The following is a 27,719-nucleotide window of genomic DNA, read 5'->3' as shown; positions in this document are numbered from 1 at the left end:
CACCCAGTACCATCTGCTGGTTTTATATGTGGGTGTGTGTTTGTGTCTGCTCATCTAGAGTGTACTGATACCAGAGAGCTAGCTTCTTCACTGCTGCTTGTAACCGTTTGTGGCACATAAATAGACATTTGATAAATATTTGTTGAGCAAATGAATGGCAAGCAAAAGCCAGGTGTTCCCAAGTTACAAACAAGGATATTAGAGCACAGAAAGTGAGTGAATTGGCAAGTAGTGACCAAAGATTATGGTACCCGGGGCATCAAATGTAAAGAAAGCATCTGATTGAGAGCTTGATTTCGCATTTCTGGAGGCATCCATTCCTTCACCCAGGAAGCACTGCCCTGTGCACTGGGGATACAAACAAAAATGCATGGTTTTCTAAGAAGTTCACCATCACATGGAGCAGTCAGACAGGTAAAAAGATCCTTGGAATACAGCATGTGTGCAATTGGGAAGGGCTATCGGGGAGTGCATGTGGTCCTTGGGGAAGTGGGGCTGACTCGGTGGCAAGGACAGAAAGGCTTTCTGAAGGGGAGGTAGCCTTAAAGGAGGAGTCATTTTTCACCAGTGGAAGGCAAAGACAAAAGGCATGATCAGGATTGTGTTTGAAGAAGGATAATTCAGTTTCAGTATGGACATGCCACGTAAGAGCTTAAGACTGAAGGTGGGTGGCTTGTTAGGAGGATCTAGGCTGGGGATGGTGGGAAATGATGGTGGAGATAGAAGGATAGAGGGGATATGTTTGGGGTTTTTTGTTTTTTATCAGTTTAAAATTTAGATATGTTTGCCATATATATATAATATATATACATATAATATATATGTATATATAATATATACATATATATGTATATATAATATATACATATATATATATTTGTATCAATGTTTTATTTTCAGTGAGAGAGGGGATATATTTGAAGGATGTTTGAGAATCCGTCTCATAAGTTCTTGGAAAGTGTGGCAAGGTGAAAAATAAAGATTAAAAGATGACTCCCAGGTTTCTGGCTTGAGCACCTGGATACAGTAAACTTTAGAATTTTCTGATATTTAAGAAGCTGCAGAAACTTCACAAGACCTTCTATCTGGTGTTACCTCTCTAATTGAGATGAGAAGCCCAAAAATCTTAGACTTAGCCAGGTGACTTAGTAGGCAGGGGTGGGGCTATGAGAGCCTCTCTCCTGACTCCCTGTGTGGTGTTTGCCCTGCCCTGCCTTACTGAGTATAGAACCAAAGCCTTGTCAGACCTTGTCAGAGGGCTGGGGATCCGAAAGGCTCTTTTAAGGGTCATCTGCATGTGTGAAAATAGGAGAGTGGGTAATATCTCCAAGCCAGTGGGACACCAGTGATGCAACGTGGAGACCACCCGCATCTAGGTGGCAGAGAGAAGAATGGGTGGAAAAAAACTAGAAGCAGCTGTCAGGTGGAGAACTGAAATGAGCAGTTGTTAGTAGGAGTTGGTGGAGGGATAAAGCACAGAGGAGGAGGGTAGCAGTGAGTGGTATTAAGTGCAACAGAGACCAGACAGGATAAAGCCCAAGAAAAAAGGTCTTTGAACTTAAAAATGGAGGTCAGCAGTTATTTTTAAAAAAACAATTTAAGTAGAATGGCAGAAGTAGAAACCTATATGAGAAAATATTAGTAGCTACAGACCACTCAGCTTAAAGATTTTACTGTGAAAGAAAAGAAGAAAAAGAGTACAGCAACTTGAAGAAAAGGAGTGGAAGGATGTTCGGGAGAGAGGAGGTTGAGAGATTCATTGCCTTTTTCTATTTTGTTACGAGAACTATAGCTAACTATAGACAGAGAGGAAAAAGAGTCACTAGAGACAGAAGGATTTGAAGCATCTGAAGATAGCAAGATCGAATATGGTGCTAGGATTTCAGGAGAGGCAGTAGAGACAGAGGCCAGGCTTAGAAGAAAGAAGGAGAGAATGCATGTATGTGCATAATGGCACACACGCTCATTGAAGGTCGTGTGACTGAGCGCTTACCTGTGCCAGGCCCCGTGCTTAAAGCTCTATATTACGTCGTGTCATTTAATTCGTACTACAGCCGAGGAGGCGGATAGTAGTGGGTTTGTTTTTTGTTTTTGTTTTTTGGAGGTTTTTTTGTTTTTTTTTAAGCTCCAAGTCACCACCGAGGCAAAGAAGTCTTGATGGGTTTGGGTAATTTGTCTAAGGTCACAGACATTGTAAGTAAATAGGAGGCTGGGTTTCCAACTCAGTCCAGTCTCTCTCTGAACCTGAGCTATCACATAAAGGTCTGTTGAGCCAGATAGGAGAGAGCACATGCTGGCTGGTTGGGGGGAGTTTGACCACAGAGTTATGTGCTGAGCGCAGACAGGGAGCCATAGCTGGAAGGTTTGGGGTCATCATCGACAGTGAGAGTGGAAGTGGAGAGAGTTGAGACCGGCGCTAAACATTGTGAACTTGGCTTGGCTTAGGCGGGGGCTGGTAGCTTACTGCTCTTGCTGATGGTTTTTTGTAACTAGCGCTATTTGTATACGGTGGCTATCCTGGGAGAAGGACTCCGCTTTGCTGTTTTGTTTTTTTAGACTAAGAATATGTTAGATCTTCTGTCAGCTTTTTAAATTGTAGAAATTAAAGTTATTTTATCCATTGTGAGGCAAAAGGGCCCTTTATTTATTTTTTTTAAATTCCTATGTTAAGCAGATTAGCAACCATGAATCTCATATGTTGTACCAAAAGCCCCAGGTAACCTGGCAGAGGGGCCGTATTGCTTTTGCTGTTCCAAGTGATAGCTGTTGGTGTGCCTTCCTGATGGCTTTGTCAAAAATAGCCTCCACGGATATGTACATTTTGGACATCTTATTAAAAGGCAGAATTTTTGAAATTCAGAAGAGGATGTCAGATACCTCAAGGGTCCAGGTTTTGTATCTAATATGGTGGGAATTTGAGAATAATATTGGAAGTCATATGATATTATCTGTATTATGCTTAAAGTTTGCATTAAGGAAAAAAAACTGGAAAGAAAAAGACTTTATATCTTCCTATCTCTGTGTTCTAGGTGCATCAAAGAGGAGAGTCGTAGTGTGTACATGTTCATAGGATTGTTGTCAGGATTTACGAAAATAATGCATGTAAAGGACATAAGCTAGAAATTAGCATATAGTTTGCATGATGTGTTATTATTGATTTTATTTTATTTTATTTATTTTTTAAAGATTTTATTTATTTATTTGAAACAGAGAGAGAGAGAGAGATCACAAGTATGCAGAGAGGCAGGCATAGGGAGAGAGAGGAGAAAGCAGGCTCCCCGCTGAGCAGAGAGCCTGATGCGGGGCTCGATCCCAGGACCCTGAGATCATGACCTGAGCCGAAGGCAGAGGCTTAACCCACTGAGCCACCCAGGCGCCCTATTATTAATTTTAAATTATGGGATGTCAGCTAATCGATAACCTTGTAGAAATACGTGGTTCCTGCCACTCTGCCCCAGTCCTGGGTAGTTTCTGCTGTTGTGTGGTCAACAGCTTTCTCTAGGTCAGGCATTCTTCTTTGGACTTTGGAATAGGAAATAAAAGGAGGCACCTTGAAAAATACTGTTTTTATAACACACTACCCAAGGGAGTTGAGTGTGCTGAAAGAGGACTAGAAAATGTTCTTAAAAATATTAGAAAATGACTACATTGTACACCTGAAGCTAACACTATATGTTAACTGTATTGGAATTAAAATTTTTAAACTTCGTAAAGAAAATAAAAAATGCTGGAAAATTATTCATTTTTTTAAAATCATTTTTCCATTTGTTATTTGTTGGGGGCTGACACTCTACTTGGAGCTGGAGTTACAAGGATGAATATGCTATCATTGCCTTCAAAGTGACCAGTGCTCAGGGAGGGGATAGAATATAACCATGTAGTGCCATAGTTCTTTGATAATTAGTGCCATAAAGGTTTTTTGGTTTCTTGTTGTTGTTGTTGTTTTGTTTTTTTAAAAGAGGAAGAGAGGGTGTGGAGAACAGATGGTGAGAAAGAATCCCAGGCAGGCTCTATGTCCAGTGCGGAGCCCAACATGGGACTCAGTCTTATAACCCTGAGGTCATGACCTGAGCTGAAATTAAGAGTTGGTCACAACCAATTGAGCCATGAAGGTGCCCCATGTTTTTTAAAAATCAATTTTAGTAGGCAAAATAGTTTTTAAAAGAAGAAAATTCAGATATAAAAGAGTATACGACAGGGGCACCTGGGTGGCTCAGTGGGTTAAAACCTCTGCCTTCAGCTCAGGTCATGATCTCAGGGTCCTGGGAATGAGCTCCGCATCAGGCTCTCTGCTCAGCGGGGAGCCTGCTTCCTCCTCTCTGTCTCTCTGCCTGCCTCTCTGCCTACTTGTGATCTCTGTCAAATAAAATCTTTAAAAAAAATGTTTATTGACTGTAAAGTTAAGGAGATACACCGTGTGACACTCAAAAATTCCCCTGTGGGGTGTGATCAATTTAGCAAACCAGTACAAACCTAGGATTAGGTGTTTTGCCAAATTAAAGATTGGCTCTTAGCCTGATAAATAGAAAACTCTACTGTGATTCAGGTGTGAAACCATCTAGTAGTAATACTTCAGCAGCAAGTTGTTTAAAGACTATATCAGCTATTTCCATTTTCTGCTGCAACAGGACAGTGTGCTTTTCATTGCTAATGGTAATGACCTTTATATCATCACCTTTTATTGAAGTTCCTTTTGCTAAGTATTATACTGAATACTTTATGCTAGTCATTGGATCTAAATTCTCATGTCACTAAGAATTTTACATTTAATAGATGAGGAATTTGAGGTACAGAGATACTGAGAATGTATAGCTAAGTGGCAGGGCAGTGATCTGAGCTCAGGTTTCTGACTTCCAAAGCCTGTATTCTTGTTCCAACAGTGTCCTGCCGTTGGTCAGAAGTGGCAGAATTCAGATATAGATCCATATTAAGATGGTACTTTAAAAAAATATACTTATTTGTCAGAGAGAGCATAAACAGGGAGAGTAGCAGGCAGAGGGAGAAGCAGGCTTCCTCCCCCTCCCCCCCCACCCCCCTGCCCCAGCAAGGAGGCCTATGTGGGACTCAGTCCCAGGCCCAGTCATCATGACCTGAGCTGAAGGCAGACGCTTAACCAGCTGAGCCACCCAGATGTCCCAGAGATGGTACATTTTGACTTTTTTTTTTTTTTTTAATACAGTCTACTTCTTCTCTGAAAAGTCACTTTCTTCAAGAAGAGTTAGTTGCATGTAGAAAGGTGGAACATGAGGATGATAACCAGGCTTGACTAGGTGATCAGCCATAGAGGTTGACAGTGCAGAGAGATGGCCTCCATTGAGTGTACGTCAAGGAGAAAAAGTGAAAAAGGAATTATCAGGGGTGTTATGTGTATAATATTGCACATTTTGAAGGAAACTTGTCAAAGGAATGTGTCAAGAGCAAGCCAGCTTGAACATCTCTTTAAGGCAGTAGGTTCTCCTCGTAGGGTTTCTTACCATTGGCAGATAGGATGTTTGAGCTGATCACCCCATTGAAAACAATGAAAAATGTTGGGTAATATACTTTAGTGTATTTTGTAAAAGCCTTTTCAGACTCATAAGCTAGTCAGGAGTATTCAAGCCAAAATTTAGGTGAGATAAGCAGAACCCTAAGGCTGGCTGGCTTTGGCCTTCAAGGCATTTGCCAAACACCTGAACTTGAGCATTAATTCTTGATATCCCAAGGGACAGCCACGTACTGCCCAAAGTGCTAAGTCCAAAAGAAAAGAGTAGAACTCAGGTGGGCAAGCAAGGCACTTACCGTCAGGTGCTGAGCTTGTTGAGCAGTCCTGTGACTGAGTGCATCCTTCACGTCTCTACTTTAGGGACTACTCTTGCCTTATCTAATTCCTGGTCCTAAAGAAATTCCTCTTCCATAAAGCTGGACCTTAAAGGGTTATAATTGTAAGCCAGCCCTTCAGTGTAAGGGTATAATTAAAATGCTGTCTTTTACCACTCTGGACTATAAGGAAAACTGCTTTGGTTCTGGAGGGAGAGAGAAGGGAGAGGGGAAGACCCACCCTTGGTAATAATTTGGAATTCTAAGCTTGTCTCATATGGGTTTGCATGCTAAATTTCTATTTCTTGGGTGATAAGAAAACTCTCAAGCTGGCAAAGTCTTGAATTGGTAGTATCCCTAGGTACCTGACAGAAGGAAACACAAGTTCTCTCTTTTATCTTTTTTAAGATTTTATTTATTTGACAGATCACAAGTGGGTAGAGAGGCAGGCAGAGAAAGAGAGGGGGAAGCAGGCTCACAGCTGAGCAGAGAGCCCGATGCAGGGCTTGATCCCAGGACCCTGAGACCTTGACCCAAGCCGAAGGCAGAGGCTTAACTCACTGAGCCACTCAGGCACCCCCAAACACAAGTTCTCTTGAAAGGAGCCCACCTTTGCACCTGTTAGGATGAGCAGTGGGCATTATATGTAAATGATGAACTCCTGAACTCCACTCCTGAAACCAATATTGAACTGTATGTCAACTAACTAGAATTTAAAATAAATAAATAAATAAGCCCACCTTCAACCCAGACCTCAGAGTTTCCACAGATACTGTTTCAAGGAAAAGGAACAGCTCATAGTCTAAAATCTCAAGTCACACAAGGAAACAAGGGACTTTAAGAAGAGATAGCAGCTTTTTAAACCTACAACAGGCAGCTTTTTAAATCTACAAAGTTTTAAATTTCAAAATTATCAGAAATATAAAATGAATGTTTTTATTTGTTTTAAAAAATTAAAAGGGATGAAATATTTATATTGATTGAACTTTAAAACCAAACATTTCAAAATTCTGGCTTTAAGAGCAGCCTAAACATAGCTGAAGAGAGAATTAGTGAACTAGAACATGAGGGAATGACTCAGAACAGAGAGAGAGATTGAGACAGAGGAAAGTATGAGATGGTCTCATACGTATAAAAGGAAACCAGAAGGAAAGGAGAGATGATGTCTAAAAATTCCCCAGAACCATTAAAAAGCTATCAGTCCTTAGATTCAGAAGCACAACAAATCGCAAGTGGGATAAATAAAAATAATCCAGATGAAGATGTCACAATGACCCTGCTGAATACCAGGGCTGCCAGGAAGTCCACAGATGGCCAGAAGGAACAGCAGGTGCCCCCAAAGGAGAATGGTTGAACTGACAACCAACTTAAAAACCCAGAATAGTAAAAGCCAGACATCGGCACAGTGTTTTCAGTGTGTGGAGGAAAAACCTTTCAACCTAGAATTCTATACTCGGTGAAAGTGTCTTCCAGGAATAGGGATAAAATAAAGACATTGTTTAGACTAGCAAAACTGAAAATGCATACCACCAACAGGCCCTTACTAAAGGAAATTCTAGAATGTACTTTAGGTAGAAGGAAAGTGATCCAGATGACAGTTTGGAGACGTAGCAAGGAATGAGGAGCAAAGAGTGGTATATGTTTAGTCTAAATAGCATTGTGTGAATTTAAATATGTGTGTGATGGTAATTACAATTGTTAATATTTTTAAAGCTAGAATTAACAATAAGATGGGGGTTGCTTATAATGTAAGTTGTATAAAATGCATGTATTACACAGGAGGAAGGAGATAACAAAGACAGTAAATACACATATTAAGATTTCCAGGGTAGAAACGCTTAGAGTAAAAACAGACTGAACCTTGCAAATAGATAGTGGGGAGATGTCAGAAGAAAGAAGGCAAGAAAGGAAAGGAAAGGAAAATTGAAAAGGTGGGACATGTTTTATAGATTAGCTTTGTGAAGGTGACATGCTCAGAGACTACAATTCCATGTAATAAAACTCTGTGCCACTTCCTGGATTTCTAGCCTGTCTAAATGTGAGCATCCTTGATGGCAAAGCAGCGTACGATAGAACAGTAGAGAACTAGAACCAACACAGGAGTGGCATTTCCTACCAAAAACAAAACAAAACAAAAAAAAGAAAAAACCCTTGAGTCACCAAGATGCTTTGGTTAGAATTGCAATGAAATTAAGGAGAAACCAGTATCCTGAAAGTGCCCAGACTAAAGAAACTAAATAATAGGTTTTGATATTTCATATTCAAATTGAAGTAATTTCAGTGTCACCGATATCAAGTCTCCAATTGTTGGCTGGGTCATTTGGTTTTAACACCAGTGACACAATCCCATAACGGGTCTTGGCACCAGTGCTTTTTCTCCGCAAGATACTGAAACTCACCCTGTTCAAATCCCAGGCACGTGGGCCTCACTCTCCCTTGACGGGGCAGGAGAGGTGCTGCCAGGCTGTGTATACAAGGGTTAACTCACTGGGGAGAAACCAAGAGGAATGCTAAGGATCAAGACCTGACATGCTGCCCATTGTTTGTAGCTCCAGGATCAAAATATACAATTATACATGCCAAATAAATTCTAAACCTGGAAGGTAGGAAAGGAGGGGTGGCTCTGACTACAGGTGCCAGAAGCATTAAATAACGTCCGCAGACAAGGTGCACCACTGTTGTCTTGAATGCTGCAGGTCCCTCCGTCTGGCATTTTACCCCCTGCCAGACAATGTGCATTCACTGCAGGAGTCTCTGTTGAGCCTCCGTCTCCCAGACCTGCTGGCTCCTGGTGCCCGGCCCTGACACAGAGGTGCCTTTGTGAGTGTAATTACCTTCCCCTGTATGAGAAATACTCTGTTTGGAGCTGTGGTTGCAGGTACAGCTCGGAGAAGCAGGAATTAGCATGCAAAAAGACTGCACTGCCCCCACTCCTTTATCAGCAGTCACTCTTGAGGCTCGTTTTTTGTTCCTCAGATTGATTGGGTAGGTGTGATACCATCCAAGTGCAGAGCTTTAAAGGAAGAAGAAAGAGCCTTTAGAGATAGCAGAGAGAGAGTGTGTGTGTGTGTGTGTGTGAGAGAGAGAGAGAGAGAGAGAAATCCTGTTGTGTCCTTTTGACAATTTCATGCCTGACAGAGCTGCCAGAGTAAACTTGAGTGGATGCTTCTAGCAACTTAAGAACTGATTAAGCTCCCTTGGGCTTTCCCCAGTGTCCACATCAAAAAAAAAAAAAAAAAAAAGTGTGAAGCAGAAGAAATAATTCTTTGGCCACAGCAATGCTGTGGCCAGCGTCTCTGAGCCTGAGTGGCCCATGCTGACGGTGGACGATTAACCTGAGGTTAAGTGAGACCAAGCCTTGTAGAAGTTGCCTTAGACTCCGAAGACAGAACAATGACAAGAGGCCTTAGATTGATACAGAATAGAATGGAGCCAGGGTGGAGAAGTAAACTAGATTTGAGTTTTGATTCTAGTTTATTTATATATAGGTCTCCCCTCAGATGCCTTTTCTCATTCCTGTCTGTTATTAGTGGGCCTTTTGTTAAAAAGGAAATTAAAAAAAAAATTTTTTTCCCCTCTTTGGAGAAGTGCTTTAATAAATAGCAAGAGATTTGATGATTGCATTTTGTATTTATGAATTTTCCCCCAAGTGATTTTACTGTGTGTAGAGAGGAAATGTAGGGCCGACCAGAGAGCATCTGAGGGCAGAGTTGCCCAGAGAACCAGTGAGAAAGACGTAAGGCAGGAAAATGTGGGGATTTTCCTACAGGGCAAGAACATTTAAAGATTTATTTGAGGTGGCACACACTTTGTAATTGATTAATTTTTTAATGGCCAGAGTAGTGATTTCGGTGTTACTGACGCAGGCTCTTGGGCAGCACGGAATGTTGCCCCTGATTACTTCGAAGAGCTCAGACGTGGGGCAAGTGGATTTCAAGTCCGACGGGTTCCGTGACGTGATGTGGGACTGCAGAGTGGGTGCTCACCGTGGAGAGAAAAATTCTCACTGTTGGAACTTTGAAAGCCTTTTTTCACATCCTGCTTCCCTTTTCTTTGTGCGGGAGCCACAGGTCAGGTGTAGCCTGAGGCAGCCTTACAAATTGGCACCTGCCTTTGTGCGATGGACCTGAAGAAAGTAGTAGGGAAGGAAGGGGGGGCGGTGGAAGAAGTCTTTTTCTCCAATCCTTTGCAACTTTAGCTCTCCTGGGGAGTTGGGCTTTGATGCCTGCGTTGAGAGAGAGGCCAGGGCTCGCCCTCGATTCCCGATTCCCGAGAGAGATTTGCTGCAGGGAGATGCCTAAGCAGTCGAGCAGGCGCCAGGAGAGGCTGGGACACCCACACCTCCTCGGGACTTTTGTGGTTTTACCATCATTTATTTTTAAGCCCCTGGCCCCACAGGTTTTCTTTCTTACTTGGCTTTTCCTTCTCCCTTTTCTCAGATAATCAGAAACCCGTGAAGTCTTTCATGGTCTGATCTTCATTCTAACATGTGTAAATTACTTGACAACATTGTCTGATTCCAGGTAGGAGAAATACTTCCTGACCCATTTTTCCTGTGGTGGGTCACAGTGCATCTTCGGTTTTTCCTTAGCTTTGCTCTTTTTGTTTGTTTGCTCACTTGTGTTTTCATCAGGCCGTTTTTCTTCTCAGGGATCAGGAGTGTTTTCAGACATCTTAAACGTGTTGCACCCCTTACTAGACACGTGTTGTCACACAGATGTGGGATTTGTTGTCATGATTTCAGGACAGGAGGGAGTATTCCTTCTTGGGAAAACCCACCTGCGGCTTCCCATGGCCTTATTCTTCAGTGTCACAGGGAGGTTTCTAATTTCACATCGTGTCTTCTTCCCGTGGCCTCCTGATCATCTTGAAGCCATATAAGCATCTGACTTTCTCTCCTTTTTTTAAATATTCATATTCCAGTACAAAATCCTCAAATACTTTTTCCTAAGCTCTGTTACATCGTCCCCAACAAATTATAGATCTTTGTTTGAAAAGCTAAAAGCTTGGCTTTGGTTTCTAATATATTTCTCCAAAAAATGGGTTAGTTTTCCTTGTAGGAGCCTGACCATGTATCCCAAAGCCTCTGGTTTCTATTTGTAATTGTGTTGTTTTGATTATTGTTGTTTCTGTGTGACTTGGTGGAGTCAAGTCAGTGTCACCAGAACATGCTTTAGGCACAAGCTGACAGCCAGAGATTTTGCTGAGTGTTCTCTAGCCCCTGCTCCCTGGCCCGCGGTGCCTACTCTCGGAAATAGGCAGCATTGATAGAGGCAGATAGAAGAGCACGAAGAAAATCAGAACAGCACTAAGGGAGTGCAGACAGTGTAGAGGTGTGTGGAATTCACTCCCTGTTTGCCCTCTAATTAAAGAATCATCTTGGTGCGCCTGGGTGGCTCAGTGGGCTAGGCCTCTGCCTTCGGCCCAGGTCATGACCTCAGGGTCTTGGAATCGAGCCCCGCATCGGGCTCCCTGCTCAGTGGGCAGTCTGCTTCTCTGTCTGCCTTCTGCTCCCTGTGTTTGTGCTCTGTATCTCTCTCTCTCTCTCTCTCTCTCTCTCTCTGACAAATAAGTAAAATAAAAAAAGAAAAGAATCCTCCATGGAAAGGGTAGTATTTGGGCTTTAAGTGAATGAAGAGGTGCTATTCAAGGAGTTGATGTTCCCAGCTTAGCCATCCTCAAGGTCATTGCAGGGTGATAGGGGTATCTTGATTGATCAGATGAATGGGGCATTGAGCAGCTTTACCTGAGAGGAACCAGGCTGACCAAGGAGAGGAAAGTGGGAAAGTGAAGGCATTACAAAGCTTTGAGAAGGGTGAGGATACAGCCCTGATCCACAGGACAGCCGGGACCAAAGATGGCTGTACAGTTTTGCAAACAGCAAATAGAAAGGAAATTTAGGCAAATGGCCAAGTAATGAAGGAGATGCTAAACCATACCATACTCCCCACTGCCACCCCCCAAATAACTCCCACAAAACCATACACCATGAATTTAAGGAGAAGAAAAGGATAACTCAGAACCACAGAATGACTGTCCCAACTATGGAATAGTTACTAATTTTACTGTTGGAAGGAAATGCTCCAAGGCATGTACAGTTGCATTGGTTCTCTCTGGCTGGTGAAAATTAAGCAATTTAAATTTTTAATGCTTTTCTCTGTTGTCTATGATGAGCAGTTAATATTTTATAATCAAGGGGGAGAAACATTTTAAAGGAAAAATATTACCAGCAAAAAAATAGACTGAAGTTTGGCTCTTAGATGTGAAGATTTTGGGAGATGAGGTTAAAAGTAAAAACTAACAGATTTAGTAAAAAGCAAGATTTGTGGGAGGAAGAATTGTATCAGCCTAAAAGATTACTACAAAGAGATCTGTTTAGAAAGCCAGTAATACGGCAATGTTTCTTTTACTATATAGAGGGAGTGGGGCATGAAGAAGATTTCACTGATCTTCATTTGAATTGGTTCTTTGGCATCTAATTTGAATATCTCCTGAACAGAGTAAGCTAGCAGAACTTACCGGAAGGTCTGCAGGCAGATGAGGCAAAGGAAGTAAATGTAGTGAAACAGCTGGTGAGGGTCTTCCCCGTGCATATGAACTGATCCCAAGGGAAAGACTGGACGCTGAGCATGGATCCTGACATTCTACTGTACTTTCTCCCCCTGGAAACAGCTGGGGGAAGTGGAAGGATTTGAGAGTCCTGTCCTGAGTTTTGCATCTGCCTCTGGCGCTGCCTCCAAGGATGTACCCTGAGCGAGCCAGTAGTGTGACCCTTAATAAATGTGCAGCTGATAGATTAATAATAGTCCTGGGCGTCGTTTGCACATACATATAAAAGGAGGAATTTGGGTGTGGTGGATTTTTTGGTTCTTCTTTTTAGTTAGGTATTTAACAGTTTGGAGGTAGACAAGATACAGAAGTGTGGGTCGATCAGCAGAATGTGATGTAGATCCGCCCTCCTCCTTTCTGAGTATCTGTACAGAATGGACAGAGGTATCTTTTTTTTTTTTTTTTTAAGATTTTATTTATTGGGACGCTGGGGTGGCTCAGTGGGTTAAAGCCTCTGCCTTCGGCTTGGGTCATGATCTCAGGGTCCTGGGGTCGAGCCCCACATCGGGCTCTCTGCTCAGCGGGAAGCCTGGTCTCTTTCTGCCTGCCTCTCTGCCTACTTGTGATCTCCGTCAAAGAAACAAATAAAATCTTTTTTTTTTTTTTAAAGATTTTATTTATTTCTTTGACAGACAGAGATCACAAGTAGGCAGAGAGGCAGGCGTGGGGTGGCGGCGGGTAACGTAGGCTCCCCGCTGAGCAGAGGAGCCCGATGCGGAGCTCCCTTCCAGGACCCTGAGATCATGACCTGAGCTGAAGGCAGAGGCTTAACCCACTGAGCCACCCAGGCGTCCTTGGACAGAGGTATCTTAACATATCCATGGGTAGGTTGAGGAAGAGTGAGCAAGACAGAATCCAGATTGTAAGCATTTGTTCTGGCTAGAAGGATGGGCCAAGCTAGGACAAGGTTTACTAGGATGAAACAAAGCCCTGCTTATGTTATTTATTTAAGGCAGCTAATGAAGTTACAGTATCCCTAGGTTAATGGCAGTTCATATGAAAAAGACAGTCTCAGTTTGAGTCAGGAGTGTAATGATGGTGTCGCAAAGCCAAGGTTATGGTAACAGATGTGTCATGTTAGGAACTTTGACAGAGTGGAACCTAGCTTCAAGCAAAAATCCCCGCGATCCAACATCATTCAACCTTACTAAATTCACTGGGCTCGGCTAGATCTGTTGAATCTGGATGGATTCATTATTCTCTTTGAAGAATCTCTCAATTTAGTGGAAATTTTTAGGTATTAGAAATCTGTGAAAGAAATGATACTAAATCATTAGGTGTTGAAAAGGGGTGACTTCCTTCCCATTTAGCCTTCCTGAGACACAATATATGTCTCGTGGTTTTCATTAGAATGCTACGTTTCTGGGCACACACCAGTTCTCAGGGCCCCTCCGTGCATTATTTTGGCACCAGAAATTATTTGAAGACTTTGCTGTAGTTGCTAATTGCTCTACGCACAGCTCTTAAATGGGTGGGAATTATTGTAAATATGTTAAGTCTTTAGAACAAGCATTTATCAATGTTTCATACCCTAGAGGAGAAGGGTAAGTATGTGAATAAATTAGGGGATCCATGAACCCCTTGAAAAGGTATATAATTTTTTACGTATGTGTAATTTTTTCTGGGAAGGAGTCCAACGCTTTCATCAGAATCTCAATCAAGACAAAAAGAAACCTCTTCCCCTGCTACCTATATAATTTGTCTACTTCCTAGTATGTAAACAGAGGGTACCTTGGTTGTTAACTGCCCATCTTCTGAGAACAGATACTCCTTGAAATGCCAGTGAGTGACATGGAATTTAAAAGGATGTTGTAGGCAGAGTTCCAAAAGTGTTTATTTATTTATTTTTTTAAAGATTTTGTTTATTTATTTGACAGAGATCACAGGTAGGCAGAGAGGCAGGCAGTGGGGGGGCTGGAAGCAGGCTCCCTGTCGAGCAGAGAGCCCGATGTGGGGCTCAACCCCAGGACCCTGGGATCATGACCTGAGCCACCCAGGCGCCCCCCAAAAGTGTTTTAATTGGAGTCTTATCATTGGACTATATGAGAACTATCCCCTTCTTGCTCACACCACACAATAAAATTACTTTTATTTAAAAAAAACAAACTCAGATTTATTACTTGCAGAATTTGGGTTATTTTTTTCTGTTCCCCCTTTCAGCTTGTGAGTACAAACTCAGTCTCCTCCAGGAATATTTTGTTCTGAGGTAAGTTCCAGAAAAGCTTGATCTTCTCAATGGGATATGTGTTTCATGTGGTTTTTCTTCCTTTTCAAATGTACAGGGTGCCAAAGCATGCTTTCTGCGGGACATTCCTTTCTCGGCCATCTACTTCCCGTGCTATGCTCATGTGAAGGCTTCCTTTGCAAATGAAGACGGGCAGATTAGTCCTGGAAGCCTGCTCTTGGCTGGTGCCATAGCTGGTGAGTGGCCCTCACAGAGCTCTGCTTGCCCCAGGCCCCTCCCATGTCACTGCCCTGGAATTTCTTACTTAAAGTTCTTGATAGGGTGCATATGAGGGGGCTGTAGATAGCTTTGAACAGCTACTGAAAAGAAAGGAGAAGAATTTAATCTTCTGGCAGATTAGATTAGGCAAGCTTAATTTCTTAACTCCAGAAAAGGCTCATTAAAATATGGTGCATTTTGTGGTATTCTTGAATTCTAAGTTCTGTATTGTTTCATAGTTTTACTTCACAGCAAAACAGTGATAACGGTTCAGCCAGAAGTTTTTTAAAAAGTTGAATACTTGTGCTTAAAGGTGTCTAACCAAAGTAGTTCATAAATACTTGTCCAGAATTTAAGCAGTGGTTATTATTTAATAACTTTTTAATTAAATTTTTTAAAGATTTTATTTATTTGAGAGAGAGAGAGTGAGAAAGAGAGCACAAGCCGGTGGAGGGAGAAACAGACTCCCCACTGAGCAGGAAGCTGGAGGCTGGCTGGATCCCAAGGCCCTGAGATCATGACCTGAGCAGAAGGCAGATGCCTAGCCGACTGAGCCACCCAGCGTCCCAGCGTCCCAGCAGTAGTTATTATTTAGATAAAAGTAACAGTAGAATCAGGAAGTCTCAGCCTGAGGAGATACCAGATTCCTCTTAGCTGTGTTACAGGACCAGGATATGTAAATTGAGCCCCAGAGGGAAATGGCTCTTGTTTTCAGTGCTACAGTGAATATATCAATACAAAAACAAAAACAAAAAAACAGTGAATATGTCAATACAAAAAAAAAAAAAAAAATAGATGAGGACTGGGGAGGGCTTCTACATCTCAATGTAAATTCGCAGAGGAGATTTGATTATGGCCACAGCAGGAATCCGTTGGATCTTTGATGCTCCATGTTCAGAGACCCTAAGGGCTCCAGCAATCCCATTCGCTCTCTAGGTGGTGGCAAACATTTGAGTTAACAAACCCTAAGGCAGTCATGGGATGCCTGGGTCCAAATGTTTCTGATACAGGTGGTGTTCTCCAGAGATGTGTGGCCTGAGTCTCAGGAGAACAACCCCCTGCTCTGAGAAGTTGGTTGCTGTTTTGTGGACCTGCCTGGAGCCTGGGAGCCCCTGAAGGCAGGAACCAGCAAGCTCCTCTTTAATTCTTCGGTAATCTCCTTCTTTGAAAGGCAGTGATGTTGGTCAGTGAGGCAGGGTTGTCTTTTCTTGGCTGCTCAGGGGCCTTCATCGTAGGAGGCCACTCTGCTTCTATCACGAAATCATGATTTTGAGACGAGACTATAGAATTCCCAGTTTTAATCCCAATTTAGCTATTGTTTAACTATATCCTTTTATATGTCCTTTACATGTGCATAAATGAGTAGTTTTTAAACCAAAAATGACAGTACAATGCATTTTGTGCATTGCACAAGATAAATTACGTACTGGAAATGAGGTAGGACCTACTGGGGAGAACTGCCACACCACTCAATAGTGTGCTCAGTGGACCAGTTACCTCACCTCTCGAGCCTCCGCGGCCATCGCTGTGAATGGAGATGGTAATTGTGCCCACTGTCGAGCCAGTCTGGGAAGTGCAAGTGGGAACACCTGTGTGGAGGACTTTGCATCGTGCCTAGCACACAGTAAATACTCAGGAAGTATTCGCCAGTATTATGCCGGATCCAAGAGAGTCTGTCTGTAACTTACCCAGAAATCAGTTGTGAGAACAGAAGATACATGTTAGAGCTCAAAGTCTAGGACTCTCTCCAAGCCGTGTTTTCCTCACCCCACAAAAATAGCGCCTTTACATCTTCCCTTAGAGAAAGATAGTCAACCAGGTTTCATCGCCGGGTAGGAATTTTCTAAGCAATCCATGCTACCAGAGCTGTAGAAATTCCTAGTGGATTTTTTTCTCTTTTAAGGTTTATTTTCTTCCTTCTGTTACTTTTATGATTAGGAAAATAATATTGCTAATTATAAAATATTTGGAAATTAATTGAAGGGGTAAATAAGAAAATATTATCTGTTATTCTGTGACTGTAAAATAATCCCTATTTAATATTTTTGCTAATTTGCTTCTCCTTGCTTAGTTTTTAACAGAGTTACAATCACACTGTGGAGATGTGGTTTTCACTTACTTTCATTACTGAAGCACCGTTAGCCAGCACCGCAAAATGGTTAATGGCATATTGCTGTGGGGCCAGACTAGGCAGATTCAAGTTCCAGTTTCTGTGTGATCTGCCCCAGTTCTGTAACCCCTCTCTGCTTGTTTCTCCATCTGCGCATGGGGTGAAGAGTAGTATTAGTCTCTTAAGCTTATTATAGAGATCAGTAGACATAAATTAATAAATGTAAAGATCCAAGAAAGTACCTGGCACATAAGTATTTTAATACATACATAATACATAATAATACATGTTTTTTAAAACTTTATAAACCTAGTTTTTAACTGCTGCATTTAAGTACCTCAATCTTAGGTACTTAAATTTTTTTGAAAAAAATTTAAATACATTATATTATTAAAAAAAAAAAAGAAAGAAAGTCTTTGTGCTTCAAGGCTTTTTCCCTATTCTGGGATGTTTTTCTTAGAGAAATAGATCTCTAAAGTCACTTTGCTGGTAAAAACGTAAGACCATTTTTATTTAATGCATTACCACGGTATCCTTGGAAGTCAGAACTGGAGCACACTGCTCTTGTAGCCCTGCGGCCATCCCAGTATCTTTCAGAGTGGTTCTTCAGATACGTTCTCTATTCCTTATCTGTGGCTGCCTAACAGATACCCCAAAACTGACGGGCAGCCCGCAAGCATTGATCATCTATCTCACGGTTTCTGTGGACTAGGAGCGGCTTATCTGAGTGCCTCTAGCTCAGCGTCTGTCTGTCATGAGGTTGCAGGTACAATGTCCGCCAGAGGCTCGACTGAAAGCAGAGAACTCACCGTCAGGGTGGCTCAGTCACAAGGCCGTTGGCAGAGAGGCCTCACTCATCATCCAAGGTGATGTTGTCGTGACATGGTGGCCCCCCAGAGCCAGGTCAGAGAGGGATGAAGGGACTGGGGAGAAGAGTGGGTAGAAAAAGACAGGAAGAAGGCAAAGCAGTAGCTGCCATGTCTTGAGTGACCAAGCCCTGGAAGTTCAACTCCTTCATTTCCACACCATCCCCTTGGTCACACCCATCAGGGAGACTGAATAGAGGAAGAGGTGTGAAGATAGGAGGTGAAGGTCATTGGGAGTCATTTGGGATCTGACCGCCATGCTTCTTTTCATTTTATTGTCCATCTTCTCCTTCCCTGTAGGGCAGGAGAATACAAGACAGACTGTGGTTGGTTTTTTCCTTCAAAGAAAAGATTAGCATCAAAGCTTGATGTACCTATCATCCTTGTTTTTCAGGCATATTTGGGAGGTTCCAGTCAATCTGGTAAAAATAAAGAACAAGAAGTGAGAGGTACAAATATTAGAAAAGAAGATGTGAATCTCTCATTATTTGTGAGTGACTATTTAGCTTAAAATCTAAATAAAAATGCCCCTAAATATATCAGAATTAACAAGTAATGTAATTTTGTTACAGAATGAACATAAACTCTATCTAGTGATAAGCAGGTAATGGATGTCAAAGGAGGAAGCAGGACAACCAGCTAGCTACTCAGTGTTGAACGTTGCCCTGCAGGCTCAGCCAGATTGCTGCCTTGTGTGGAGAAGGGCAGGAAGACTTCTGTGTAGACATGTGTTGTGCCCAGTGCAAGAAGGGCAGCGAGCACAGAAGTGCCCTCGTGTGGGCTGTTGGATAGAAGATGGGTCAGATCCCCACGTACCCTTTTGTGGATGCTTGTGAGAGCAAAGCCAGTTCCTAGGGAGAAGACATATAGGAGGAGCAGGCTCAGAATGCTGGGAGGTAGAGCTGGAGGGAGCTGTGTCATTAAGAGAAAGGAGAAAAGCTTATCTCAAAATAAGCACAATGAATACCACTGGCTTTGTATTATAACTGACAAATGTCTCATCCCTATTTTTATGTGTATCTTTATATAAAATACAATTTTAGATTTAAATCGCTCTCCTACCCAGAATACATATAATTTTTGTTGAGCAATTGTATTATAAATAAGATGAATCTGGGATTTCATTAATATGATCATGCTATCTATATTTTGATGGCAATTTCAGTTATTCAGTAAGTACTGTCGGTTTCTAAAAATTCTGTTTGACCTGAGGTTAGATTGCTTTAGCAATATTTTTTTAAATTTATTTTTTCAGTGTTCCAAGATTCATTGTTTATGACCACACCCAGTGCTCCATGCAATACGTGCCCTCCATAATACCCACCACCAGGCTCTCCCTACCCTCTATCCCCTCCAAAACCCTCAGTTTGTTTTTCAGAGTCCACAGTCTCTCATGGTTCATCTCCCCCTCCAATTTCCTCCCAACTCCCTTCTTCTCTCCTTCACCCAATGTCCTCTCTGTTATTCCTTATGCTCCACAAGTAAGTGAAACCATCTGATAATTGACTTTCTCTGCTTGACTTGTTTCACTCAGCATAATCTTCTCCAGTCCCGTCCATGCTGATCCAAAAGTTGGGTATTCATCCTTTCTGATGGAGGCATAATACTCCATTGCATATATGGACCATATCTTCTTTATCCATTCGTCTATTGAAGGGCATCTTGGCTCTTTCCACAGTTGGCGACTGTGGTCATTGCTGCTATGAACATTGGGGGTACAGTTGGCCCTTCTTTTCACTATGTCTATATCTTTGGTGTAAATACCCAATAGTGCAATTGCAGGGTCATGGGGTAGCTCTATAAAATTTCTTAAGGAATCTCCACACTATTTTGCAAAGTGGCTGCACCAACTTGCATTCCCACAACAGTGTAAGAGGGTTCCCCTTTTTCCACATCCTCTCCAATACCTGTTGTTTACTATCTTGTTGATTTTGGCCATTCTCACTGGTGTAAGGTGGTACCTCAATGTGGTTTCATTTGAATCTCCCTGATGGCTAATGATGATGAACATTTCTCATGTGTCTGTTAGCCATTTGTATGTCTTTTTTGGAGAAGTGTCTGTTCATGTCTTCTGCCCATTTTTTGACATGATTATGTTTTTTTGAGTGTTGAGTTTGAGGAGTTCTTTATAGATCTTGGATGTCAGCCCTTTGTCTGTAGTGTCATTTGCGAATATATTCTCCCATTCTGTGGGTTGCCTCTTTGTTTTGTTGACTTTTTCCTTTGCTTTGCAGAAGCTTTTGATCTTGATAAAGTCCTAAAAGTTCATTTTTGCTTTTGTTTCCTCTGCCTTTGGAGACATGTCTTGAAAGAAGTTGCTGTGGCCGATGTCAAAAAGGTTACTGCCTATGTTCTCCTCTAGGATTGTGATAAATTCCTGCCTCACATTGAGGTCTTTTATACATTTCGAGTTTATCTTTGTGTATGGTGTAAGAGAATGTTGAGTTTCATTCTCCTATACATAGCTGTCCAATTTTCCTAGCACCATCTATTGAAGTGACTGTCTTTTTTCCACTGTAGATTTTTTTCCTGCTTTGTTGAAGATTAGTTGACCATAGAGTTGAGGGTCCATATCTGGGCTCTCTGTTCCACACTGGTCTATGTGTGCTTTAGCAATATTTTAATAGGGGTGGTTGTTGAGTTTTCAAAACCTAGAGAATATTGTTTTTTTTTTTTTTTTTTTTTTTTAGATTTATATATCTGGTTGCAAACTGGGACTATCTTTAAATACTGGGAACATCTCCAGTATTTCACAGGATAGAATAAACCTAACTGATATCTGAATTTGTGTTCATTGACCAGCATAACTTCATGTGTCAGAAGGTGAGAGAGCTGAAGCAGGGAGCCGGAAGTTAAGAAACTAAGGTTTAATTCCCTGTAATGAACGTGTTGCTTTTTGATAAACAAAGAGCATTTCAATATGGCTTATGGATAATCCCAAATAAAGGATATCTAGTACTTCTCAAATTTTAGAGCTTCATCATACCAGGTGATTTTAATTATCAGTGATGAGCTAAAGGGTAAGTCAGCTTAGACTAAGTTATAACTCGGGAGTATCTTTCAAAGCTGTTCAATATACAGACAGTGAATTGCTAAATACGTGTAACTGTCAGGACGCTTTTGCAAACGTATTAAAAGGATTAAGTTAGGAGAGAAGTACTGTTGGCACAAATTTGTTAAATGATGTGGACATAAAGATTAAGATAATTTAAAAGCAATTCTTAGATCCTCAAAAAAATGTAGTGGAGAGATTGAATCAAAGTAATAGACTGAGCATATTCATCCATCTCTCCTCTTGTCCCAAATACCTGAAAATGTCAGAAAATACACTTTAAAAAATCCTGTTGGCACTGGAAAATGTTAGCTCCAGGCCTGGGAAGGGAACAGAAGCATATTGAGTCTGAAACCGGACCGGAGGGTACCACGGCCCAGGACACTGGCAGGAGAAACCATCCTTAATACAAGAAGAGAGCTGGAGAAATGTAACCTCTGAGGGAGTCACAGAATACCGAGCGTTGGGGAGGCCTGCAGGTAAATCTGTCACAGGAGTTCAAGAGCTGCCTTCGTGGCAGGAAGGTGGGGCTCCATCCTCCCTGTTCTTCCTCTTTGTCTCCGGCACCTGTTTGTCAGCACCTGAATCCAGACTGTGAAAGCCCAGAGCTGTTTTGCAAAGAAAGGCATCACCTGCCTGGAGAGGGCAAGTGTAAGGAACTGAAAGAAAGTAGGGTTAAGGCTTCAGGTTCCAGACCTTCACCTCAGATGGCAAAAATAAAAAAAGAAATGGTAACTCTCCCCAAGAGGGATGTGAAATTATTTCTTCTACTTCCAGTATGAAGTGCTCCACAGTCCAGAGATTTGGAAGGTCTCAACCCTGCCAGGCCTCCTTACCCCCTGGTACCTAGTTTGCAGGCCTTCCCCATTCCACAAAGCCCATTGCCAGCCCTCCCACTCAGGAGAGGAACCTGTGGAGGAGACTGACCCTAGGGGGTGGTAGAAACTAGCACTACACTACTCAGCCTATTCTTTGAACTTGAATATCAAGAGATAGCCAGGGGTTTCTCAGACACGGAACAGCAGAGGAATTTCAAGGAAAACAACCAATTCAGAGGAAAGAGAACTTTTAGGAACTGTAACTAGGATCTGCAGAGATTTGAGAAGAAGAATCATTCTTTAAATGTTTTTTCTTTATTTTTTATGTTATCATATCTTTAAGAGGGGTGTAGGGGCAGACGGAGGGAGAGAATCCTAAGCAGGCTCTACCCAGCAGGCCTGATGCAGGACTCGATCTCACAACCCCAAGATTTTGAACTGAACCAAAATCAAGAGTCAGAAGCTTAAATGACTGAGCCACCCAGGCACCCCTTGAGAAGAATAATCCTTAAAGAGCTTTCTTGAAAATTAATAAAGGGATCATCAAAGCTAAAAACCCATAAATGGTCTGAATGATAGAATGGATATGCTCAAACAGCAAATTACATCTGGAAAACGAAGTGATGGGAAAACAAAAACAAGAACTACAATATGGAGCAAAAACAGAGATTAAAAAAGAAAGAGCAAATGTAAGACACACGTAGGATTAGTCCAGGAAGTCCAACATCTCTTTAATAGGAGTTCCCTGGAGAGAAGTCATACGAAAGGTGGACTCAGAACGAATCAGTAACGAAAGTTGACTCAGCTTTTCTTTCTTTTTTTTTTTTTTTAAGATTTTATTTGACACAGAGATCACAAGTAGACAGGCAGAGAGAGAGAGGGGTAAGCAGGCTTCCCGCTGAGCAGAGATCCCCGATGCGGGACTTGATCCCAGGACCCCAGGATCATGACCTGAGCCGAAGGCAGAGGTGTAACACACTGTGCCACCCAGGTGCCCCTTGACTCAGCTTTTCATCTGCAGTCCTAGCTAGTTTCAAAAGATCAAGGAGAGGATATCTGGAACCTCGATGGCATTCCCAAGCACACGAGCATTCAGGAGGGAGGGCAACCTCAAGTTTGTTTTCTCCCATAACTTAAAGGTTACACCTCACAGACATTGCTGAAGCAAAGTGAAAAGTGAATTTAAGAAAGAAGAAAATATGGGATGTATGAAACAGCACACATAAAAGTTACACCTGAGAGTAGATTTAAATAACTGGTGACTTTAGTATATGTATTTTAATATAAGTAGGGCTTGTTGGTGAGGGGTACAAATAAATGCTAATTTATTGGGCATACTGTAAATATTGTGCTTATGTGATAAATGTGTATAATATTTAAATTAGGAAAGGGTGGCAATCAAAAGAAAAACAACTAGAAGCAGAGAAAATAAAAACTACAATATGGGATAGCAGAAGTAAGTCTAATAACCACAATTACAGCCACAATTGGATGGATTCAATGCCCCTAGTAAAAACAAATGCCTATTTTAGATGAGTTGTGAAAAGAAATCTAGTCATCTGAAGTTTGAGAAAACAGTGACCTAGAACAACTGAAAGAGAAAGGATTGAAAAATACGTTATTAGGCAAATACCGACAATAAGCAAGTTTAGCAATATTAATGTCAGAGTAAATGGAATTCATGGTTTAAAAATAGTGCTCAGAAGCACAGAGGCCTATTTGACACTCACAAAAGAAAATTCACTGAGAAGCCTGTGCCTGAGGCAAGCTGGGATTAGTAGGAACCGAGTTTATTTGGAACACGCTGCAGGCCAGTGTGTGGGCAAGGAGTGCGAGGCGGGGGTCCAGCCAGCGTCCAGGCCGTAAGCTGACTGGCTTGAGGATGGGGAAACTTTGCCCACCGGATGTTCACTGGCTGGGAGATAAATCTCAGTCTTCTGCAAATCCGTTCCTAAGTTCCGTTCTTCTGAGGGAGCACATGGGAGAATCTCTGTCTCATACCTTCCGGTTCCATTTTCAACCAAAATCCTTTCCCGGTGTATTGCCGTCCGCCGCTGGGTATTATCAGCATACTCTTGTTTCCTAAAACCCCAACTTGACAGTATGATAAGAACATGATATTTTCTTAGTCCAAAGCTTGACACTTAGAAGCTGGTCCATCAAGTAGATACTACGGATAAGGGTACAGAGGGAATTAGTGAAACTCTTTTAACCTTTATCCAAAACAAATAATATTAATTTCATATTCCCTAAACAGAGAAGCGCATTCTTGACAAATGCTAATGAGATACTTGTGAGAATTGCAGATTTCTTGCCCCACAGTTGTATTTTGCTGGTTGTGCTTTCTTTTTGTTGTAAATGAACGTCTGTTCTCTAGGTGCTGGGCCCCCTTTAAAGGGTCATGTTTTATACTGAGCTGGAGAGCACCTCATATGGTTCTTGGTCCAGAGGTGTAGTAGGTAAGCCGCAAGGTCGCAGGATTTGTTTCATCGCTGAAGCATGGGGCAGGCTGCTGTTGAGGAACCTAGAAGAAGCTTCTCTGTTTTCTAGTCAACTCTTGCTTCGCTGTCTTTGGGAATCAAGAAAGCCAGACCTCTTGATCAGGGTTGTCCTGGCCTTTTGCAAGCCAGGAGAGACCAGGCAGATTCACCCAGAGCCTTTGCCAATCCCCTGCCCCCCCCCCCCAAATCAACAGATTTCTGGTGGCCAGGCTCTTCCTGGTGCATCCTGCTTTCCTGGCCCTGCTTTGGAGCAGCCTGACTCTCTTCTCTGAGGTTTTAGCCAGTCTTACACCAGAAGTCCCCCCATCCACAGAGAGACCCGAAGTTGCCAGCCTGGGAAAGATGAGGGTGGGTGAGAGATGATGAGAGTCCCGGGCAGGCTGCCGTATTTCCAGCCTCTGTCCCCCCACCCCGCATAGCACCACCACCACCTCCAATCAGTTTTGCCAGACAACTTACTGAGCATCTCACCCATTTCTTTTGGCATGTTTATTTCATGTTCAGTATGTTTCTTCCCTGTCTCTAGTACTTCTCTCTTTTTTCTATTACAAGGAACTACTTATGAGAAGTAACTGGAGGACACTTTTTACCCGCATTATTGCCTGTGTGTTTCCCACTGTCCCTCGGACATGCCTGCTCACTGTCGCAAGGAAGATTTTACTATGTGCTGAAAGCAGAGAGCCTTGCTAAACTCTTTCTAAACCAGGAAGTAAAATGTGGTGTGAACACAGTGGGTTTCTAAGCATTCTTCATGTTTCCTTCCATTATGTTGGAGGATAAATTCCTGGCTCAAAGTTAAAATAATTCCTCCAAATTAATAGGAAATTCAGTATGACTTACCCAGTGAAGCACTGGATATAAAGTGAGCTTTTTCACGTGCAAAAAATGTGATATATTTCATAAAACACAGTTGCTTAACATGAGTGTTTGTGAGGAGCTCAGTAAAGATCGAAGAGGAAGAGATGCAGTTTAGTTAACACAAATGCAGACATGTGTGGTGCAGATTTCTCCAGGCACACACACACACACACTGTAACTTTAAAGCTGTCTGTTAGAAGGATGAGATGTACTTGTGAGCCAGACCACGTCGGTTTGGACAGAAATTCTTACAGAATTATTAAGCCTTAAAAAAAGCAAAGGAGATTTATGCATCTGCATTTGACCAATTTGGTTTGGAATAGGTTCATAATGGAAAAGTAATAAAACCATAAGAGACAGTGTCTTCTGAGTACAGTCTCGCTTTTTAAAAATCTAAACATGGGCTGCCCCATTTTGGATAAAATGACTGTAGAAAAATTTCCCATTGGTAATTTTGGGAGGGTTTTCTTGCTGTTGTTGTTCCTTTTTCATTGATTATCAGCCAGTATAAACTTTCAGCTTTCTGTCAATTTTTTTTTTTTTTTTTTTGGAGATGTCAAGTTTTAGGAAAAAGGAATCCTGAACTGTTATCTGTGGGAGTCTCCATCTCTGGTCACCACCCCCAACCCTCTCCCCCACCCCCAGCACACACATACACACAGAGTGTTTGCTTAGCCCTCAGTAAAGTCTTTTTCTGGTGTAACTGGAGAGGTTAGGCTTTGGTGGATAGGGGGTGGTTGAATGTGTGCGAGAAGGCACCTCGTGTGACTGCCAGCAACCACAGAAAAGCATGAAGAGGAAACGCATAACAAACTTCACCTCTGAAAATCGGACCTAATAACTTTGCAAGTTTCTGATTTAGACAGGGAAGAGAAAAGAAAAAGAAAAAAAAAAAAGCTCTCTCCATTTGTTCCAGTTGAAGTAGCGTTATAAGAAATAATATGGTTTTAAGAAATGATTCCTTAAAACCATTACTGAATACAGTCTGTACCAAAGAGCTTGCTTGGGTGCTCGGGTCCTTGGGGGAGGGCAGGAGAGGAATGACTGCACAGCCTCCGTTACTAAGGTAGTCACGGCTGTGACGCCCAGAGAGGACAGCAAAAGAGGCATTTGATTTCATCAGACTCTTAACTTTCTTTCCACGGCCAGCAGTTGAAAGCACAGTTATTTTTATATAGTGTGAATGTGACCAGACTGTGATGGTGGTGCGTCCCCTGCAGGTATGCCCGCGGCATCCTTGGTGACCCCTGCTGATGTTATCAAGACGCGATTACAGGTGGCCGCCCGGGCTGGCCAAACCACTTACAGCGGAGTAGTGGACTGCTTCAGGAAAATACTGCGGGAGGAAGGCCCAAAAGCTCTGTGGAAAGGAGCTGGTGGTAGGGAAATAATTTGTTCTTAACCAAACCTTTCGTAGCAGGTGATTTTTTTAAAATTCTAATTATATCTGTTGCTCCCCCATTTCTTCAAAGCTCGTGTGTTTCGATCCTCTCCCCAGTTTGGTGTAACTTTGCTGACGTATGAATTGCTACAGCAGTGGTTCTACATTGACTTTGGAGGCGTGTAAGTATCCCGCTAAATCTGCAGCCAGGTTCCACAACTCCAGTACTCAGTCGCTGTTAAGAAGGGTACGTCACTCTGGTTGCTCTGATGAAATACACAAGAGGTAGGAAAATACTGAAATCACGTAACCACACTCATTTCCAGGGGGCACATACAACCAACTAGAATTCCACAACTCCTTTAAGTTAAGATTTTCACAGCGTTCGCATGTTATTTTTACCATGGTAAAAAATGATAAAACAGATTCTCACCCAATTTTCTCTTCCTTTAGGAAACCCGTGGGATCAGAGCCTGTTCCTAAATCCAGGATCGTACTGCCTGCTCCCAATCCTGATCATCTTGGAGGCTACAAACTGGCAGTTGCGACCTTTGCAGGGATTGAAAACAAATTTGGACTCTACCTACCTCTCTTCAAGCCGCCGACATCTACCTCCGTGGTGACAAGCGCAGGCCCATAGGAGGAATGCTGCCCGGGGTAGAGAGCGCCGTGTCTCCCATGGAAACAGTGTTCCTCCTTTCACTTCCATCTCTTGTTTAAAATTCAAGTCGAGGCTTTTTAGAAGGTGAAATCATTCATTTTCTGTGTGTTTTCTTAACCACATCATCGTGAAATTATTCATAATTATTCTTTTGGGCCTCTGCTCACAGACCTGGGTTTGTATCTGACATTTACTGGGATTTGGTCAACACTAACATGATTTGGGGAAGGAGCAAGTCTGAGTAGAAGTTTGAGCTGCTCTTCTTGGATTAGGATTATAGTCCCAAAGAGACTCCTGAAAGGCAATCATGGTGCTCAGAGCAAAGTGTTTCATGCATGTTTCAGCTGGTAGAAAACTGGGTGCATGTTTATCACTGTAAAAAACACTGGAAGAAATGGAAAAAAAAAAAAATGATCAGAAATTGCCAGCCTGGCTTCAGATTTTAAACATGTACTAATTCTGTTTCTGGATTATATTATGAAGCTTTTATGTGAAACTTTTTTTTTTTTTTTTTTTTTTGGTAATGAAAACCACATTGAAGATGTTTAATAATCGTACTCTATTAGTGGTTCCAAGACTCTTAGAGAGAAGTCTTTGTATTTTAGGGAAGTACTTTGTGCCCAT

At 42.1% G+C, this 27,719-nt stretch overlaps 1 protein-coding gene across 4 annotated transcripts in view; it reads left to right on the top strand.

Moving 5' to 3' along the window:
* Positions 1 to 27,466, top strand: part of LOC111147285 (solute carrier family 25 member 13) — a 178,547-nt gene extending 151,081 nt beyond the window's left edge. For 3 of the 4 annotated variants that reach the window (XM_022503244.1, XM_022503243.1, XM_022503246.1), the window contains 4 exons: positions 14,688 to 14,826; positions 26,274 to 26,432; positions 26,526 to 26,616; positions 26,888 to 27,466. In XM_022503244.1, coding sequence (XP_022358952.1) covers positions 14,688 to 14,826; positions 26,274 to 26,432; positions 26,526 to 26,616; positions 26,888 to 27,074 — 576 coding nt within the window. In that variant the 3' untranslated portion in view covers positions 27,075 to 27,466. The remainder of the gene's footprint in view (positions 1 to 14,687; positions 14,827 to 26,273; positions 26,433 to 26,525; positions 26,617 to 26,887) is intronic. The other variant, XM_022503245.1, reaches the window with a different exon arrangement.
* The last annotated feature ends 253 nt before the right edge of the window (positions 27,467 to 27,719 follow it).

The sequence above is a fragment of the Enhydra lutris genome, unplaced genomic scaffold (assembly GCF_002288905.1).
Source record: "Enhydra lutris kenyoni isolate GAN:26980312 unplaced genomic scaffold, ASM228890v2 scaffoldscaffold16, whole genome shotgun sequence".
Lineage (NCBI taxonomy): Eukaryota > Metazoa > Chordata > Mammalia > Carnivora > Mustelidae > Enhydra > Enhydra lutris.
The sequence above is the reverse complement of the archived record's forward strand: the minus strand, read 5'-3'. Positions and strand labels throughout refer to the sequence as shown.